The 18720-nt window shown below is 44.2% G+C and overlaps 1 protein-coding gene across 1 annotated transcript; it reads right to left on the reverse strand.

The window, feature by feature from the left end:
• Positions 1–4909: 4909 nt before the first annotated feature.
• LOC6898577 (probable protein transport protein Sec61 subunit gamma) lies at positions 4910–5456 on the reverse strand. The gene is made up of 2 exons (XM_002138561.4): positions 5261–5456; positions 4910–5197 (listed from the first exon to the last, which is right to left on the reverse strand). Exon 2 carries the CDS (start codon positions 5182–5184, stop codon positions 4930–4932), a length of 255 nt encoding a protein of 84 aa, XP_002138597.3. The 5' UTR covers positions 5185–5197; positions 5261–5456; the 3' UTR covers positions 4910–4929.
• Between the last annotated feature and the right edge of the window lie 13264 nt (positions 5457–18720).

An 18720-nucleotide genomic window follows, 5' to 3' on the forward strand; every position in this document is an offset into this window, starting at 1 on the left:
GAAATCAAGGCCCCCTCCAACCTCCCTAGGGCCTGCGCTTCCTTCACAAAACTTTTGAGCTTCCTGCCAGAGCTGTACCAAAAATCTTTTTCTTGGCTTCCTTGCCTCAGTTTTTGCCCATCTCTAGAATTTCAAAAGCGAAACAGGAAACGGGAAGTGCGCCTCATGCAACATTTATGGAAGCCACATGAAACATGAAACAGAAGAAGAAACAAGAAGGAAAAGGAAAAGTTGACGCGTAAAAATGGTCACAAAGTGTAAATGGAAAATACAATTTAAATGCAGCCACAGAGAGAGACGAGATTTAATTAAATTTTCTCCCCTTTCCCCCAGCACAAAAATAAACCACAAATAACTAAATACTACAGATATTTACGGATACATATAATCCCACAAAGAGAAAGAGAGAGAGAGTTAGAGAGGCGGACGTGTTTTCATAAATATTTGAAAAATCTTTTGGCCATAAATCATGTCGCTTAAATTGCATGCATAATTTGTACAGTGCAAAATTTTAGTAAACAAAAATCCTACATCGGACATCCCACAGCCCATTTCTAGCACTCATCTGTCAATTGATTCTCGCCCCTCCGTTTGCCCCTTGCCGATTGGCAAATAAGAAAAATATCATCCAGTGGCAGTGCTGAAATTTTGCATTCGAATTTTCCTCTCGATTTTTGCCAGACATTTTCCTCAAGGAATTTCGTTTTTTGCCAAATATCGAATCTTGAGGAATTATCCTAAATCGAAAGTGAAAGATTTCCGAAAATCAATTGAGTTTCAGTCCTGTCCGAAATTTGTAATTGACAAACAAATATTGCATTTTCTTGTACGAATTTGGACACAGATTTCGATTTGGTTTCTGTTTTCCATTTATCGTTTGCTGTTTGGGTCTGAAAATGTAGTTTAAGAAGGAATTTAATAAGAGTAGAGCAGTTAAAGAGATGTGAATTTAATAGATCTCCTTTTATTCTTCCAATCTGTACCCGTGATTTCATTTTTGACTTAAATATGCCCTTTGATGGGACGGCAATGTGTTTCTATAAATATTTCCACCAGTAGAATATTTAATACAAAAACCAATAAACGTTAAAAGCATTTTTCGGTTGGTTGGTACAGGGAACGAGAGGTAAAGGAGGGGAGTACCATAGGCTACCTGCCCATCCAGGGTTGACCCCAAAAACCAGGGCTCAAACCACGATCTCGGCCGCTTCCGGGGTCCAGGGCCTTTCGATCCGTTTCGACCTGCTTTTCCCTGCCATTAAATGCATTTAAATGTGTGTTTCATCATAATTATGCAATATGCAAACATGACTGGTGCCTCTCCCTCTTCCTCTTCCTCTGCCTCTCCTCCTGCCGTGATCCACTGTCTTTCTCCTGCTCCTGTGGGGTCCAGCCATATGGCCATGTCGTGTGTTTTCCGGTAGCTTAAGTGCTTTAATGGCTTTAATTATGTTGCATGCAATTATTGTCGCATGTCTGGTTTCCAGTGTCGTGTATGTGTCCTATGTGCAGCAATGATCATTATCGGCGGCAGCAGTAGCAACATCATTATCCAGCCAGGATGCAAATGCAACAAAAATTATTTAATTAATAAATGAAAAACAGAATGGATGGGGCCACAGCCGCATGATGTATGTATGTATCGGCAGGCGTAGACTGATGTGGCACGGGGGACATGAAGCATGGAGCAGCTCGAACTCTGCTTCTCGCCTTTGAGCATTAAATTCAATCGCTAAATTATGCAAAATATGTCGCAACTGCGACAATCTGTAGACGCACACACCCCAAAAGAATTGAACGGATTTCTGGGACACCCCATATGCACCACGTTACGTATACGCAATGCTGGATTGTCATGTCTGCTCGTGTGTGTGTGTGTGTGTGTGTGTGCGTAAAGAGAGCGCCGAGTTCATCGATGACGATTTTACTGCAGTTCCGCTGCTGATGTCGTCTGTTGCTTAGTTTTGGCGTAGATGCAGAAAAAAAGAAACACACAAAACAGACACATCTATCGACTAGGAAATACCCTTGGATCGAAATATCCAAGAAAAGCACTTCCGAAATGAGAGTAAAGTGCTGGTAATTTTCGTTCAAGAAATGCTTTCCTCGGAAGTCGGAAATCTGTTCTGATATTCATTCCATAAGTGTTTCTTTGATCTGCAAATACAGGGTAGCACACAGCGTACACAGAGAGAGGGAGAGAGAGCGATAGGGAGAGGCAGAGATGCGACGTTTAAAGAGGGGAACCATAAAGCCAACCCACAACAACAACAAATTCGTGGAGCGGCGGCCTCGGATTTTTCGGTTTCCATCTCTGCCTCTCTCCACGTTTCTCTGGCTTTCCCCGCACCCCGCCACACCGCTTTCCATGGCCTATTTGCTGGGGCACCTTTCTGCTTCGCTTAGCCGTCACATTGCCCCCGTTTTTTGCGTACTAGTACTCGTATTTCGCAGACGTGACAAACGCAATCAGCGTCAGTCGTCAGTCATATGTGTAAAAATGTTTTCCGCCTTATGGCTACTGAGTTTTGCATGGAAATTGCTGCGGAGATAGAGAGATGGAATCGGGAGAAAGGGGGAACGAGCAGCAGATGAAAGTCAACGGAATGGACATTGCTATGATCTGCTATAACTCTTTCTGCGGTGTGGCTGTCATTTCTTTGAAATTTCTCTCTTTTCGCCGGGAAAAGCAATTATCGTTTCTCCCCAAGCTCCTCTGCAGAAATAAATCACACATTATCGTTTTCCATCCATGGAAATATATATTTCCATATTTTAGACACACAATTCTTTTGACTTGTTTTTCGTATAGGGTTGAAGTGATATTCTTTTGTCATCAGGTCATTAGGCCTTCCATTCAGGCGAAACTTAATTGGCACTTCCCTTCCAGCAAATATCACTTAAGTTTTCAACTCCTTTCTGCAGTCCCACTCCCGTGTTGTTCCCTATCTCTTAACCCTTAACCCATTCACAGAGCCATGACTTCCATTTGGCCACAGAAGTCGCACAGAAGTGACTTAATTAAAGTTGTACAGGAAAGCAGTAGTCGCAGAAGGAAAAAGGAGCATAAGCCTGGAAAAAGGCTCACACATGCATGAGGAGTGTACGGGAGGACTGTGGCCAGAACAGAGCAAAAGCAAAAGGCCAAAACAAATTGCCAAAGTCAAAGCAAAGCAGCAGCAACACCAGGCACTGGAACAGCAGTCTCTTTTTTTCATTGGGGGTTTTACGGGGGCCAAATGGCAATTTATAAAATCCTTTCAAGTGTCGAAAATCAGTAATTGTAGTCAAAGTGCAAATTGATTGCCACACTCTCTCTCTCTCTCTCTCGCTCTGTCACACACTCTTTCTCTGTCCCTGTCCCTTTCGGTGCATTGCCGAAGAATCAGTGTGTGGCAGGCAGGCAGGCAGTACCAGCGGCAGTGGCAGACCCATGTTTTATTGAGTGTAATTTGTAGTTGCAAATTAATGGCCGCACTTCTCTTTTAATTAAAATGCAGCAAAAGGAGAAGTAGAAGAAACAAGAACACGACAGGAAAGCTGGCCCGAATAAAGGATACCCAGCAAGTGCAGTTGGTTGACGGAATACTTTTAGTACAAAAAAAACTGAGTGTAAGTCGCGCCCTCGACTTATATTTCGATAAATAACTCCAGCAATCGATGTTTTCCCACTTGAAAACAGTACCTCCATATACATTTCTGTAGTCCGTAAATGATAAACGTTTCCTTTAAACACAAGCTGCATAAAACGATCCAAGGACTCTCTGTTTTCCAAAAAGGACATCATAATAAATTTTCTGGGGAATTCCTTGCAGCTGTACACAATTTCTAGTGCTAAGGAGACACTCCTTTCGGTCCTTTTTGGTTCGTTTGGTGTGTGTGCGTTGTCTGTGTTCTTAGGTGGAGTCCAGGCTAAGTAACTGAATTCCCAGGACTTTGTGGGGGAGGGGGCGACAGTGACAGCTCCATCTGTACAGAGAGTCTTATGTTGCCTCTAGGATTTCCCTTTGACTGCATTATCTCTATTTTTTCTCTATCTCTGGCTTTGTGTCTGCGTTCCGTTCCAGTCCTTTTACGCGAAGACTTCATAACCTTCAAGTCGTGCCCCCCCCCCCCCCCACCCACGCTCTTATCTCTTTTCTTTGTGGCACAGGTGCGTGGACACAGGATACACAGTCCCCTCCACCAAGTTGCATTCCTCTGCTGCGCTGTTGCCTGTTGCATGGCATGCCGCTTTAACCGGACGCAACAACCGACAAAAGCTTTGAATAAATTTACGCCATTTGACAGCGGCAGCAATATGTATGCAAGGACGGGGTATCATCAATTTTGGTTTGAGAGACTCATCAATAAAACATAACAGCAGCAAATGGCGACACATGCAACATCCCCCCCCCACAAGCCACACGCCAAATGCGACTACTCGTATGTCAAGGTCCTGGCTACTGCTGCAACTGCTACTGAAATGATAGGAGCCGCAAACAAAAGCTTCGCCAGCTAATTTTTTTTGAGAGGCAAAAACTTTAATGCTGACACTTGGGGAAAGGAAAACTTTGAGTGCCCTGCCAAAACTTTGGTGGAGGAGAAACGACACTCTCTGACAGTTTGACTTTAAGCTGGCAATGCTTTTGGCTGTCTGGCAACCTTCGACACAACCTACGACACTCTCGTAGAGGTTGCCACACGACGCTGCTGCTTATCTGGCAGTGCCCCCAACCCGACCTGATGCCTCTTCGATGACTCTGATTCGATTTCGAGGAATGGAAAGGAAACTTTTTGGCACCATCGCATGTGTTTTTCCAAGAGAAATGCTCGCCTGTCAACACTCTCCCCCTCGGAGGCGGGAGTCAGGGGTCAACCGAAAAAGCAGCTTGGCTTTTGGCGCAGCGCCAGAAACCAGGCACAGGAATCTCGGGGTAGACTGAAACTTTATTTCTCATTTTGATAGGAGCTCAGGATCAGGGGTATCTGCAGCAGCTTCACGATATATCCCACCAAACCCATGAGAAGGATGCCCACTCCCGCGGCCACGGCAGTGCGCTTAAACTCCCGGCGATCGGGCTTGTGGCATCGCTTGAAGAAACGCAACCCATCCGTAATAAATGGCACTGTCAACAGCACCATAAAATCAAACTTGGGACGACCGCTGGGGCCCCACGACATTTGCTGGAAATCCTTACACATTTTGCCTAGGAATCTGCGGGTATGAGGCTGGGATCGAAGATTCTTTGGACTCTTTAATGGGATGTGTGGCACCCACCCATTATTCGGCTTCTACCGATGACGACGATGGTGCGGCAGACGATACATTTTGGAGGAATGATCGAGGAATCTGTTGAACGGAGGAGGAATCTAAGCAAAAGCAATTTAGTTGTCGGGAAATCAAAAATGTTGTTTGTGATTTTTGTGTAAAATGGGAATACGTATAAATGGAAATGAGGCTATGATTGGGTGATTGGGAGAAAGCCATTGCCTTCTCTGATCCAAAGTTCTCTCACTAATATTTTCTTGCCACATGCGTTTGTGGCACAGGTGGAGAGGGAACTGTGCCTCGGGGCTTACACACATAATCAAAGTTTATGCAAACTGTTTGCCACAAACTACGAGTACAAGCATTTTCGAGTCAGGGTTCTGTCTGCCACTATTGTTCCGTACTGCAAATGGCCTGGGCAGGAGTACAGGGGCAACGGCAGGGAGCAGGAACAGGGTAAATGCTGCAATTTGTTTCACTGCCGAATCGTTGCCTGTCTTCACTTGAAGCTTAACTAAATGCACAGGGAGTAGAGTCCGAAAATTGTCTGCGCCTGCCCCTGCCAAAAACCAGACTAAGCCAACAATTGCCCCCATCTCCGGTTGCCCCCATCTCTCTCTTTCCCCCTCCCCTTTTCTCCTAGCTCCTTGTGCTGCTGCTGTTGTTACGATTTGACAGCGCCTTGACTTCCAGAGGATCCCCTGGACAATTCACTGCAAAATTGGTAGACAAAACTGTGTGCCACAGTTCCGTTGCTGCTCCTCTGCCTCTTGGGGGCATCCTGGTTCTGTGATGTGGGATGTAGGATGTGCTTTATGATTGTGTGCGTGCCAGGCGCTTCAGCCATTGCCATTGAGATTGAAAAATGTTAAAAAATTGCTTTTAAATGCCGCAAAATACAATTTATTATTCAGCAGAGGGAAACGCCAAACACTGAGAGGCAGAAAGGCAGTGAGCCAGAGGCACATACACACAATGTGCACCCAGGGACGTGGGAGTCGGGGGCAAGGGGCAGTGGGGCACCATTCAGTGCTGGTGCGTAGCAAAAGCTCAACAGTGCCGAATGCTTGGGTTGTAAATTTAAATAAAGCCCACATACACACAGATACTGATACGTACAGAGGCAATTGCGCTGGTCCTGCTGCAGTTGTTTTGTTTATTACGCATACGCACTGGCTGCCCTTCTGGCCATAAAACGTTACGATGCTCTCTGCCTCTGGTTCCTGGCTCTCATGCTGGACCTCTTTTTCGGGTCAGCAGTTGCAGAGCAGTTCTTCAAGCTGCTGGTGCCGCCCGTTCCACGATATGTTTCCTGCCAAACGATGTTCAAGTGTCGGTAAGTTTCAACCATTCACACTTTTCTTTCCTGACATCTTGGAAGAATATCATTAGTTTTTGATTGATTCAACGCCTCATCAACAGATACACTCTGAGAAAACATATTTATTTTTTCGAAAATAATTCATTTATTTACTGAAATTAAATTGGTAATTTATAGGAAATATATTTGATTTATATATGAAAATATTTATTTAAATAAAATATAATATTTCTAATTAATATTAATAGTAATATAACTATAAAACTGAATAATTAACATTCCAGGGCTCTTTTCTCGATGTGTACAGCTTTCGAAGAAAATTTAGGGACAACAAAAAGACTTTAACAAATGTCGAATCAATCTTTTGACCACATGCCAGTAGGTTCCCCCCTACCAAATTCCCAAGCTAAGTCCTCGAGTTGTTAGCACACTTTTAGGCTCCAACTAATTGTGGATCAGACCATAACTTCAGCGACTCCTCCTCCGACACCTTCTTATAGCCGCTCTTGTGCCCGTTCACTCTATGGTTTTTCCTCTGTTTGTGGCGGCACTTGAACAATTTTCCATGTGCTCTCCACAGGCACTCCCTCCCCCCAAAAAACTTTAGCAATAAAATTTGTTTCAAATTGCTTTCCAAAGAGGAGAGACAGAGACAGAGAAATAGGGAGATGGAGATGGAGCTGAAGACTTGCCCCAAAGTGCACCCAGAGGGCCACGGAGAGTGCCACAGAATAAATATCAAATATATTGAGAGACAGAGGACGGGGAGCAGAGGGCGTGGGCAGCAGCAGTCGCACAAAAGTTAATTACATTGTGTTTTGCGGAGCGGGTGAGTCCAAGGGTGGCAAGGCCTAATTTCGTAATTCTCTTTCTGAATCATTTAACCATGAAATTGCCCCCTGACCAGCCACGCCCCCCCCAACTTCTCCTCCTACCGCCTCTCATCATCAGAGGCAAATGATAAAGCCACAAAACGCATTTTCCTCCTCCTTAATTTACAGTTCAAATGTGCAAAATTAGCCTTTCAACAGTGCCACACTGCCACCGTACCACCGTGCCACAGTTCCATACTCTGCCATCCTGCCACGCCTCCTTATCATCATAATCCCCCCATCCACAGTCCTCTGGAGGTGCCCTCAGGGGCATGATGACAGCTGGCACACCATTTTGTATTGGAAAACTTTTTGCCTTTCGGTTTTCCGGAATGCGGGGATTCGTGTTTCTGTTTCCAGGGGATCAGGGGTCACCTCTTATAGCTGATATTTTCATTATTTTCATTATTTTACATTATTTATGTGTGATTTTCGTGTAAATTCTTTAAAATTTTCCCCACATATTAAATGAAATGCAATTACAGATGGGCGTGGCTTTTAAGCCAACGGGGGGAAAATAGAGTGCGGAAGGGAGAGGACAGAGAAATGCTGCCTGTCTGCTGCCGCATTAATTTTCCAGCGTCTTTTGATGTTTTTTGAGAGCCCGCGGGCCAACAAAAATACATTTAATTGAATAATAACTCTGTGAGGCATATCCTTAATCAAAGTTCGGAGCTTAAAGAGTCCCTAAAGAGTCCTGTGGCATCCTGTGGAACACTATCTGTGTTTTTTGGATTTTCCGGGCCTCCACCTCCGGGCTCTGGCCAAATCAAAAAACCTTTTCAAACCGACAAAAATATAAAACCTGCGCAATGATTGCCAAAAACGAAGGAAACACTGCCACTGCCACTGCCACAGCCATTACCAATTTTTGCGCTTAACGCTTCACTGAACAAATCACTGAGAGACATAGAGACACACAGAGAGAGACGCAGAGAAAGAGAGAGATGGAGAGAGATAGAGGCAGGGAAAGAGACGAAGACATAGACATAGAGATGGAGACACATCGACATCCCATCGAGTAGTAGTGCACGGTGCATGCCCCTGCATCCCCCCGCTTATTCCATCAGCATGTCATCATGGCAAATCAGACGACATGCAACATTGCATAAAGATTTGTCACAGCTAAAGCTGCACTCCTGCTCCTACTTCTGCTGCAGCTCCTGGTCCTTCGATTTGCCCCATTTCTGGCTATTCGGGGGAACGAGCCACAGAGAAGTTTACCTCCTGCTGCAGCAGCTCAAATCGCATTTTCGCATGCTCAAATTCGACAAACAGCACAACAAGAGAGAGGAGTAGATGGTGCCAGCAAGAAGGAGGAAGGAGGAAGGGAAAAGGAAGGAAACAGGAGACAGGAAGAGAACGTTAGATGCGGATTCGGATGCAGTGGATGCTGAATCCAGAGCAACTTTTGCTGCAAATTCAATTTTGTCTGGCGGCTCGATTGCATTGCGGCCATCCCACCAGTCCTCGAGTCCTGGAGTCCTGGAGTATGACTTTAGGTCCTGCTCCGCTCGTGGAGGAAGACTCCCCATTGATTCGCATTGCATTTCAATATATAAATATTTATACACAAGTACACATTACATTTTTTTCTCTTGCTTTTGTTTGGGCCCAGCTGAACACCAGACCCGCGACTTTGTATTGTACACACGAAGAGAACAGACATTGTTCAGCTTTAACGGGTACGATTTGTGTGCTGCCATTTTGCGATAGTTTCTCTGAGTGTAAGCCATACTAAAAATGTAAATATATTTGAGGCTATTTCTAATAGTAAACCCGAACTGAAAGCTGATGCTGATACTCCTTTTGTTGTCTCCTCTCTGAAAGAGTAATGGAGCGATGTCCTGGCTCTGTGTCTGCATCTGTTTCTGATCCGCGCGATTCCAGCTCCTGTTTCTTTCTGCTCCGCTCTTCCCCTTCTATAAATCGTTCAGCTCCGCGTTTGTTCCGCCTCCCACTTTATTGGAAGGTCTCGCCCTCACATTTGACGGCTAGCCCCCGCTGTCGACGACGCCTTCGTAAATCAGGACTAATCCTTTATGACATATGCTAAAATGTAATTCCCCCGTCGTCTCTCCCCCAACGATCAGAAGCTCTTGCTACTTTCCTTCGTGCGTTTTTTCGGTGCGTTTAAACGGTTGGTGTTGGCCAGGGGCCGGCAGGCGGTCCATGACAAAGCTAAATTTCTGATGATGCTAATGATGTGATCAGATAAGTGGCCGTATATGTCGTATGTCTCCATTGGTCCATTGGAGAAGTGTGTACCCATCGATGGAAGGAGCGATACCAGGAGAGACACATGGAAATCCATTGAAATTCAAAAATATTTAATGAATATAATCGCGCTTCATCTGAGTGACAGGCGAAAAAGTGGCAGAGCGTGGGAGATAATTCGACGAAGTCATCCATCAGATGGTACCCACCATCAAGAGCCAAAAATAAATAAAACGCAAAAGGTAGCTCCACCATCAAGTGTCCTTTTGAATGAGACACTATAACATAGCTCAACCATCAAGAATACTTTAAATATGATCAGATAAGCAACGCCATCTAGTGTCCTTTAAATAGAGCTCACTCACATTCAATTAGAATTGAAAACAAAACAGATTCAGAATCAGAAACTGGGCTTTAAGAGTAAACCGACCAGAAGTGCAATTTGTGGTGCACTTAACGCATTTCGTATGCTAATTACGGACCATAAATCGCTCCGAAATGTTACATGTCTTTTTCTACGTGGGAACGGGCGAGGCGGTCATAAAAAACCGGAAGGCAATTCCAAAGATTGGATAAGTTTTTCAGGTGCTCACACGGCTTCTCCACCTCCTGCTGCTCCTCCAGCCTCCTTTTCTGATAGAGCCAAAAACTATAGACAGACAATTTCCTTATGAAATGAAAATAAACATGACATTTCTGGGTTTATGTACTTTTGCAGCTGTGTCTCTCTCACTTGCCTCCGGCACACCGACTCCGACTCCGACTCTGGCTTCGATTTCTGCTGTTGTAGCACGATAGGCTTTTCACCGATGTAAATCTATTGCTTTTTCCAACAATACGTTCTAAGCACTCAGCAACGTGTGTTGCATTTCATCAGATTTAATAGTCTGGGAGGTTCTGATTGATAATTTCGCTGAAAAGCTTATAGTGTAAGAGTAGCTCTGGGGCAAAGGCTTCTCCGCCTCTTAACATGGCTATGACTGCTATAAAATGTCATCTTTTATTATGGCAAAAGGCTCAAATGGCGCAGACTGCGCCTAGACTGAGACAGAGATCCCATAGACCAGGCCAGACCTTCGTGCCACTGTCACACGAATAGAGAGGCAAACAATACTTGGCCTCGACCACGCCCACCATCAGCGACTGCTCTTTTATACGCCTCGCTACACACACACACACACACACACACACACACACAAAAAGAGATAGAACGAGATGGGGAAAGAGAGAGAGCCAAGTCTCGTGCTGTGAGTTTCATTTCCGGTGCGACATTTTGTTACAAAACTTTATTTTCAATTTGTGCACATATTACACACAGCTTGCCACACGCCACGCCACGCCCCGCCCCGTCCCCCGTATCCGCCTCTTTTGGATGCCAATGCCCCACTTATCCGGCTTTTGTTTTTATTTTTAGTGTAATTGTTCTATTTTTGTCCCAAGAGAGAATTGTTTCAGATTCAGGGCAAAGAAGGGCAAATGAGAGCTGCATGTCCGTGTCCGTGTCCGTGCCCATGTCTACTTATCATTTTCCTCTCGGATATCTCTTGGATTTCAGAGCCTGATGGTCTCCTCGGTCTGGATCTAGGTCTTGGTCTTCGGTCTTCGGTCTCATTCCAGAGTCCCATTCCCGTTCCCGTCCTTAAAGTAAGACCTGAGTCGGAGTTGGAGTCTGGGGCTGCTGTTGATTATTATTACAGGCATTATGTCCGGACTTAACTCGACTGAAGGGAGTGTATAGACAATGCCCATGCCCCCACTGGATAGCACCATCTGCTTGTAATGAAATTAGTTTGTCATGCTACAGCCCTTTGCGGAGTTTGTGCTTCTGGCCCGAAAGAGGAAAATAGAGAGAAAGCAGCAATAACAGCAGGCCGCTTCCTGTTTTGATTGCAATTGGTTTTCAGGTCAAATGCGATTACAACAGCCTCCTGCCTCCTGCATCCTGTCTCCTGCCACCGTTGCACACTTTTATTCCAGAGGAAAATGTAGGTTTTAGTGTTAGGAAAATGATTAGTATAATGTATACGTCGAAAAATTATAATCAAGGCGTCTTTCTTCCATCGTTCTATTGAATTGTAGATAGAGTCCAATACTTTCCATTCTTTATCGGAGTCTCTTTAATCGTATTACAATCCTGCTCATCCCACAAATGGGAGTACCTCTTCAGCAAGTTAATAAACAGATTTAGTTCGAAACAATTTCATCCGTTCTACAGTTTTTTCGTGATGAAAATGTGGTTTTTGTTGTCAGGAAAGTGTTTAGGCCAAAAAGGTTGTCTGTCCCTTCGATTTGCTTTGAAAATGTATGAACGAGATTATAAAATTATTTAAATGTAAAATTATAGTGTAGTTTCCCTTTAATTGAAAGAAACCCACAACGCAGCATCATTAAATTGAATTAGAAGCAGAATTTTCTCCTCTCCCATATTTTATAGACTTTCCACCCTTCAATCGTTTTATAACCAGGCCTCCTTTCTCCTATGACATGGAGTATCCTTTCTAGAAAGGGTTACCCTTCTATTAATAAGCCGATTTTGTACCTGGGACGCGGGCAAAATTAATTAAAATATTTTTGGCACCCACATCACAAAGAAACCAGCAAATTGTCAGCCCTAATTTGCGGTCATCAGGCCCCCCAAAAATATAATATGATGATCAAAAATTAGCTAGAAATAAAGGCAGCCAAGAGGAAGGAAGGAAGGAATGGGTTGGTTGCTCCCCTGGGAGTGTCATCAACTGGACACCGAGGATGTGGGGGCTGCTGTTGCTACTCTCTCCCCGCTGGCTCACGTAATCAATCAACTTTGATTAGATCCTCGAGGAGGGAGATGGTATAGATGAGTGCATGACCCTCATAAGCAGCAGGACCCAATCTTTTTTTCGTCTTGCTCTTGTTTCAGGCCTAAAGTTTAGGTCCAGATTATCGGCATGTGCGGGTGCCAGTGCGGGTGATTTTTCTCTGCAACAAAAATCAATACATCTTGATGTCCGATAAAAATGAAATAAATTGTTGAGAGTATAGGATATCCTTCCCCGTAAAGTATAATGAAATGTGTAGACCAGAAATAGTGATCCTTTCCCGCCTCCTTTCAAATCTCCTTTCCATTAGTTTTCCTTTTTTTTGGTTTTTGTTTTTTGCTTAAATTTCTGTTTTGGATTTTGCTCTCACCTTTTCCTGGGGAGGGTCCTGTGGCTTGTGCGGCAATAAATACACTTTTAAAAGATAAATAAATCCCCGACACTGGCACCCAATCACTGTCACGTGTAAATGGAGGCCCAGGGGCCAGGCAGGAGCTAAGCAGCTTAGACCCCGACACCCCACACGGCCCCCACACACACGCATTCGTCCGCAGCTTTAAACAGAATAAAAACCCAAAGAAATAAGAGGAAAAACTGAACGGAACTAAGAAGAGTACGGAAACGTAGGAATTTCCCCGAGCGTAAATTACCAATGAACGGAAAAGCCGCAATCTGAAATGAGAGAATGAGAGACCAATGAAAAAATACAAGCCTCGAGGATAAGACGAAAAGCCAAAGGGAGAGAATGCAAGTGGCTTGGTGTCAGTGTGGCATGCCTCAAAGAGTTAAAAGACAATGTGGAAAGAGAAAGAAAAAAGAAGTTGCGACGGTGTGCAACCAAAAATTAATTATCTCCGCTGTCAAGTGGCACAAAACACAAAACACAGTAAACACATAAGATAAAAGAAAGAGGATGCCGAATGTGGCTGTGGCTGTCCGGTCAGGCTGTCTTTACTTTGATCAATTATTTAATCAAAGCAATCGCCTATCGATGGCATGTGGGCATGGACATACATATGGTAGAAGCCCCTTGTGGAGGTAAAAATTAAACCCGTCCCCTAAATCCCATCCGAAGGAGATGCCTCTATATGGCATATTTTCTACGGCTTCTATTTCCTGGCATCCGTGGAATTTAGCTTTTGGAACAGTTTGTGGTCTCATAAAGAGCAAAAAACATTTACCAAAAGCTCCAATATACACTCGTACTTGTATCTATGTACATGTCGTCATACCCTTTCGGCGGGTATACAAATGTTTGTCAGAGAAAAAGATATAGTTATTCGATGTGGAATGCCGCAAATATCAATCCTTTAGCTAAGAATACGAATTAAATCGGAATTGAATTCTTGGTCGCCCAAGAATAAAGATCTGCCTCTGGAAGAAGGGTATCCCCAGCTGCTTGATGCTTGATGACGTCTGAAATTTTGTCTGGCGGGGGATGTGGGGTGGGAAGGGGCCTCTGCGTGTCGCGGGTTTTTATTAACTTGGCCGTCCCGCCTTGCTGTTCCGCTGTAGTTGTTGTCTGTTTGCTTTTGGGAGCCGTTTATTGAAAAACGGCCAGAGAACCAGACAGAGAAGAACGAGAAAGTGTTGAAACTGGAGTTGCAGCCAATGGGTGTGGCTGCAGGGGGCTCATTAACATGGCTTCTCTGTGGCTATTCCCTCTACTGCGCCTTCCACTGCTGCTACTCCCTCCGCTGCTCCTTCCACTGCTGCTACTCCCTCTGCTGCTCCTTCCTCTGCCGCAGCTGAAAATTAAAACTGAGCATCGAATATCCTCATTTCGACAGCGATTGAGCTGCGACGCTGCGCTTATCAACAATTTTGACCAAAAAGCACACAAAAAAAAGGAAACCATGTTCACTATAAGGCAAATATCGAATTGGCAGCTTATTCAGGCAGCATAGGCAGCCTCCAATCAAGTGGCACCGCAATTACGCTAAACAAAATTACCCATATGTATATTTTTCGTATATTTTTCGTAAATTTTGTAAAATGCCCAAATGAAGAGCCCGCCCATCGGCCAGCCACAGCCACAGCCATAGATACAGATGCAAATACAGTTGCCACATATACAGATACAGATAAAGTATCGCTTTTGCCTCTGCAGTATACATTTTGACTGATTTTAGTTTGCATTGTGCCACAACACACAAAAAAAGAAGAGGAGATGAAAATAAAAGCCAATTTGCGCAGATATTCAATGAAAAGCCCGGGAAAAGTGAAGGGAAAAAGCCTATAAATCCATTGGATGATGATGCGTTTTTATGGTTACCGCCCGATTTTTGTTGATATAGTAATAATTTGTGGAAAATATGCGCCAATTTACACACAACATTTAATGAACCGCATTTCGGGGAGAGGATCCATGCTGTATCCCCCACGGATAGGAGGGACCCCTATCCTCCTATGGCCACATGGCCAATGCATGCTTAACAGCCAACATTAGCAGGACACCACTCCGTGTGGCAGTAGTCCACTCTTTTTCTGGTGCCACAAACAATGGCCACACAGCAGAGGAGTCCGGTCCGTCCTCGAATTCCTCTGCTCTTTATGAGAGGCGCATGCATAAAGTGCCAAGGGGACCCCGAAGCATCAACCAAGTCCAGGCCACAAAGCGCACTTTCTCTCTCTATCTCTGTCTCTCGCTTTCCCCGCCCCTCGCCCCGCGCTTTCGAGCATAAAGCAACGCTTTTCCAATTTCCGGCTGTACGCCGCGGGAACGTAGCCAAAAACAAAAAGGCTGCTGCTTGCCCAAGACACAGAACCCAGAACCAGAACAGAACGTATGGTGGCTGGCCCATTGTATTGCCGCTAGAGATGGTGGCGTGTCTGCGTCATTTGTGCTGCAATTCGGTGCCCAAAAGGAAGCGTGGAAGAACATGTAAATGAAGCTCATGAAGCTATTAAGAAATCCATAGGAGAAAGCCTTAAAATATATATTCGTTCATCTAGTGAGCAGAAAATCAATTGCATAATGCAATTTCACGTACTATTTTTCTTACAATAATAAACAATGCTCTGCAGTTTACAAAGCTATATCCGATGATTCTTTATATTACGATCCACAACCTACTATCTATCTGTCTATCTTCAAGATATCTCAATATTTTAGCTTCCAGTCAGATGGAGGCCTATAATGCATCGTATCTTGTGTAATTTTGGGCCATCGCTATGACGTTCCCTTTTGGCCGTTTAGCTACTTTGTTCGACAATGGCCGACACATACACTCACACACTTAAACATGCACTAACACACACGCATAACTCACAATCCACACAGCCAGCGGACAGAATCGCATCAGTAAGAGCCACGTTATTAATGAGCCCAGAAATCATCAGAATCAGGATGCGTATGCATCCCCCATCGCCCGTCCCCTCTTTTTGGGGAAGTAATGTACGTTTTTGGTGGGGATGCTAGGTTGCTGCGTAGATGTTCCTTCGTAGGACACTCTAATGAGCAGCCGCTCAAACAGAAAGGAACCACAATTCTGCGGGCTGATCCACAGACTCCTACTCCAGGTCCTGCTGCTGCTGTTCCTTCGGTAAAGAGGATGCTTGTAAAGTTGTCAAGTAATTAATTTGTTCAATTGCATGTTCGAGGTGTAAGCGAAACCATTTAAGAACTGGCGAGTGCTTGAAAATTCAAAATTGTAACTACAAAGTGGTAAAGTCTTTCAAGATTCCCCTAAGTCGTCTGAAGGGGTGGCAAGAGAACGATTCCAAGAGAAACTTGTCGTGTTCTACGCCTCCTCCCCACGTCCTTCTGACTCCTCGAGAAGCTTGTATCCGGCCAGAGACCAAGAGACACCCATTGCACGCACCAGCGCGGGTTTAGAGGAGGGTTCGAGGAAGTGGTTCGTATGTGGCAGAAGGTATTCTACTGTCAGAGCAGTGACTGCTCGTGTGCGTGTGAAATCGGAAGTGAATGCCGACTGCCTCCCCATCCATCCTGCCACGAACATCTTACAGCCGCCAGTCGCCATTCCCCATTCCCCATTTTGCATTCGCCTGTCTGTGAAGCTGCCTCTGGGGCTGCGGGGCGACAGGTGCTTCCGCATTTGAATGTCAACGGAAACCGCAACGGTACAACTTAGATAAACGTTTGCTCTTTAAATATGTGCGCTGTCGGTGCTACCAAAGAAGCACGGAGGACTGTCTCCGAGTTTATATGCTACGAGGATTCCGCTACATGCGAAATGGTTGCGGTTCCAATATTCTAGTCCATGAGCAGGAGACGGAGCCGGAGAAGAGTCCTCTCAGTGGCTCGGTATGTGAAAGCCATGACAGGAGTACCCATGCTTAGATAGATCTTGGCTTGGCTTATTGCTTACTCTCCTCCTTACACTTCCACCCCTCAACAGAGATGTGTGTCTGCGTGGCAGGATGGGATGTGGCAGGCGGCTGTCTAGGTGTTTGCATTTTCAGCGCCAAAGTAAAATTGATTATAGAGAAATGGAGATGGATAAGCAGAGACTGTGTCTGAAGGATATCCAGACCCACACCCACACTCCATCCACAGCCCCAACCACATCCCCATCCCCTTCCTACAAAGTAGCAGGCTGGGCGTAATGATACTTTTTCAAAAAATTATGCTATTAGTGGAATTCTAGAAGAGAGATTATTATTAAATATTTTACAAAATTACAATCCCATTAGCGCAGAGTATTTTGTAAAATTCAATTTCAAGTGAGTTGCTAGGCTCCTTCATACGTTTAATCGGCTTTTAATTGTCAAATAAGAGTAAAACAGAATATAAATATAATTTATTTAACAATTTCAAGCATAATTTAACGGATATCTGCAAGTTTAAGGACTGAAATGCCACTTTTGTTCTCTGATTCAACTTATTTATTGTATAGACTTAAAGAGAACTTTCTCTGTCCGTGTTATAGGCAATGTTTTGACACTTTGCAGGAATATATTGGACTTTTCCAGTGTGATTTCCCGACGAAATCATAGAGCAACCGTAGCTTAATGGATCTGAAAAGGGAAAAGGTGAAAAACTGATATTTTTGTCCTTTTTTGCATTTTTTATCTGGTAATACAAATAAGAAAAACTGCCACAGAATCCCTGGCAAACGAATTACATGCCGATGGCAACAGAAAATCAAATTATTCAAACCAAAAAAAAAACACAAATAATGCATGTTGCATGTGCAAGCCATTGATTGAATTATGCTGAATTGCAGAAATGAGGGAGAGATTCGGGACATCAGCGGCATGCAGCGGCATTCCTTTTATTGTCGCTTTGCATCGCGTGTGGCATGCATCATTGAGAACAAGCTAAAAGGGGGAAAAAATGCGATTGAATTGAAAATCAATTTCCATTCAATTTAGGCAAATGCCTAACAAATTAAGCAGAGCCCAAAATCTAACAGGAGGTGAGGCATGCCACCTGGCGAACGCATGCCCCCAGCCATACCTAGCACTCCCCTGCTAAAGCTGTCAAAAAAAATCAAATCATTTAACAATAAACGCAAGCAATTAAATTCGACTGTGAAGCAGTGGCAAGGGTGTCTGAATGTGCAACGCAAATCAAATAATAAAGAGAGATAAATGCGATAGTTTCAGGCGACGAACGTTGGGATACTCTTTAGTATCCATTGATTCTTTGATTTCCGATCTTTTTTAGCTAATATCCACATATATATCTAAATGTATATATGTATTTAAACGTTCATGCATTTATGTAGATCTGTATGTATACCTTTAGCTTCCATTGTTGCGATTCGTTTATCCTTGGAAATAAACAAGTTTTTCTTCCAAAGACTAATGTGATGTAGCGATTATATCCTGGTCTATGTTCTATGCTAAGTTTCATCCGGATATAGTTATCATTGAAAGACTTGTTTGCATAGAAACATTACTCTTCCGTTGAGGCTTGCCCAAGAGGGCGTTTTTTAAAAAGGGCATACGAAAAGAAGGAAGGAAGGTCACTTAATTGAGCAAAAAGGGAAAGCTAGGTAAAGTCCTGGCCTCCGATTGGACCACCGAAAATGTACACTGACCAACACGTTTTTAAGTGCGAAACAATGTAATTTCATGGTAATCAGTAGACCATACCCTTACTCCGTTCTACCGTACCCGTACCCACCAGATACGACGTTTCCCGAATGAATTTCCGGCTGTGTGCACATGCCACATGGCTATAGAGATTCTCCGGACGGTCGGACACTTGGGGCAGGCACTACAGAAATGTCAGTTTGCAATTTTCTATGCCATTTAAAATAAATGAAAATGGGAAAAGCTCTTCTTTTG

This window comes from Drosophila pseudoobscura, chromosome 3 (genome assembly GCF_009870125.1).
Source record: "Drosophila pseudoobscura strain MV-25-SWS-2005 chromosome 3, UCI_Dpse_MV25, whole genome shotgun sequence".
Lineage (NCBI taxonomy): Eukaryota > Metazoa > Arthropoda > Insecta > Diptera > Drosophilidae > Drosophila > Drosophila pseudoobscura.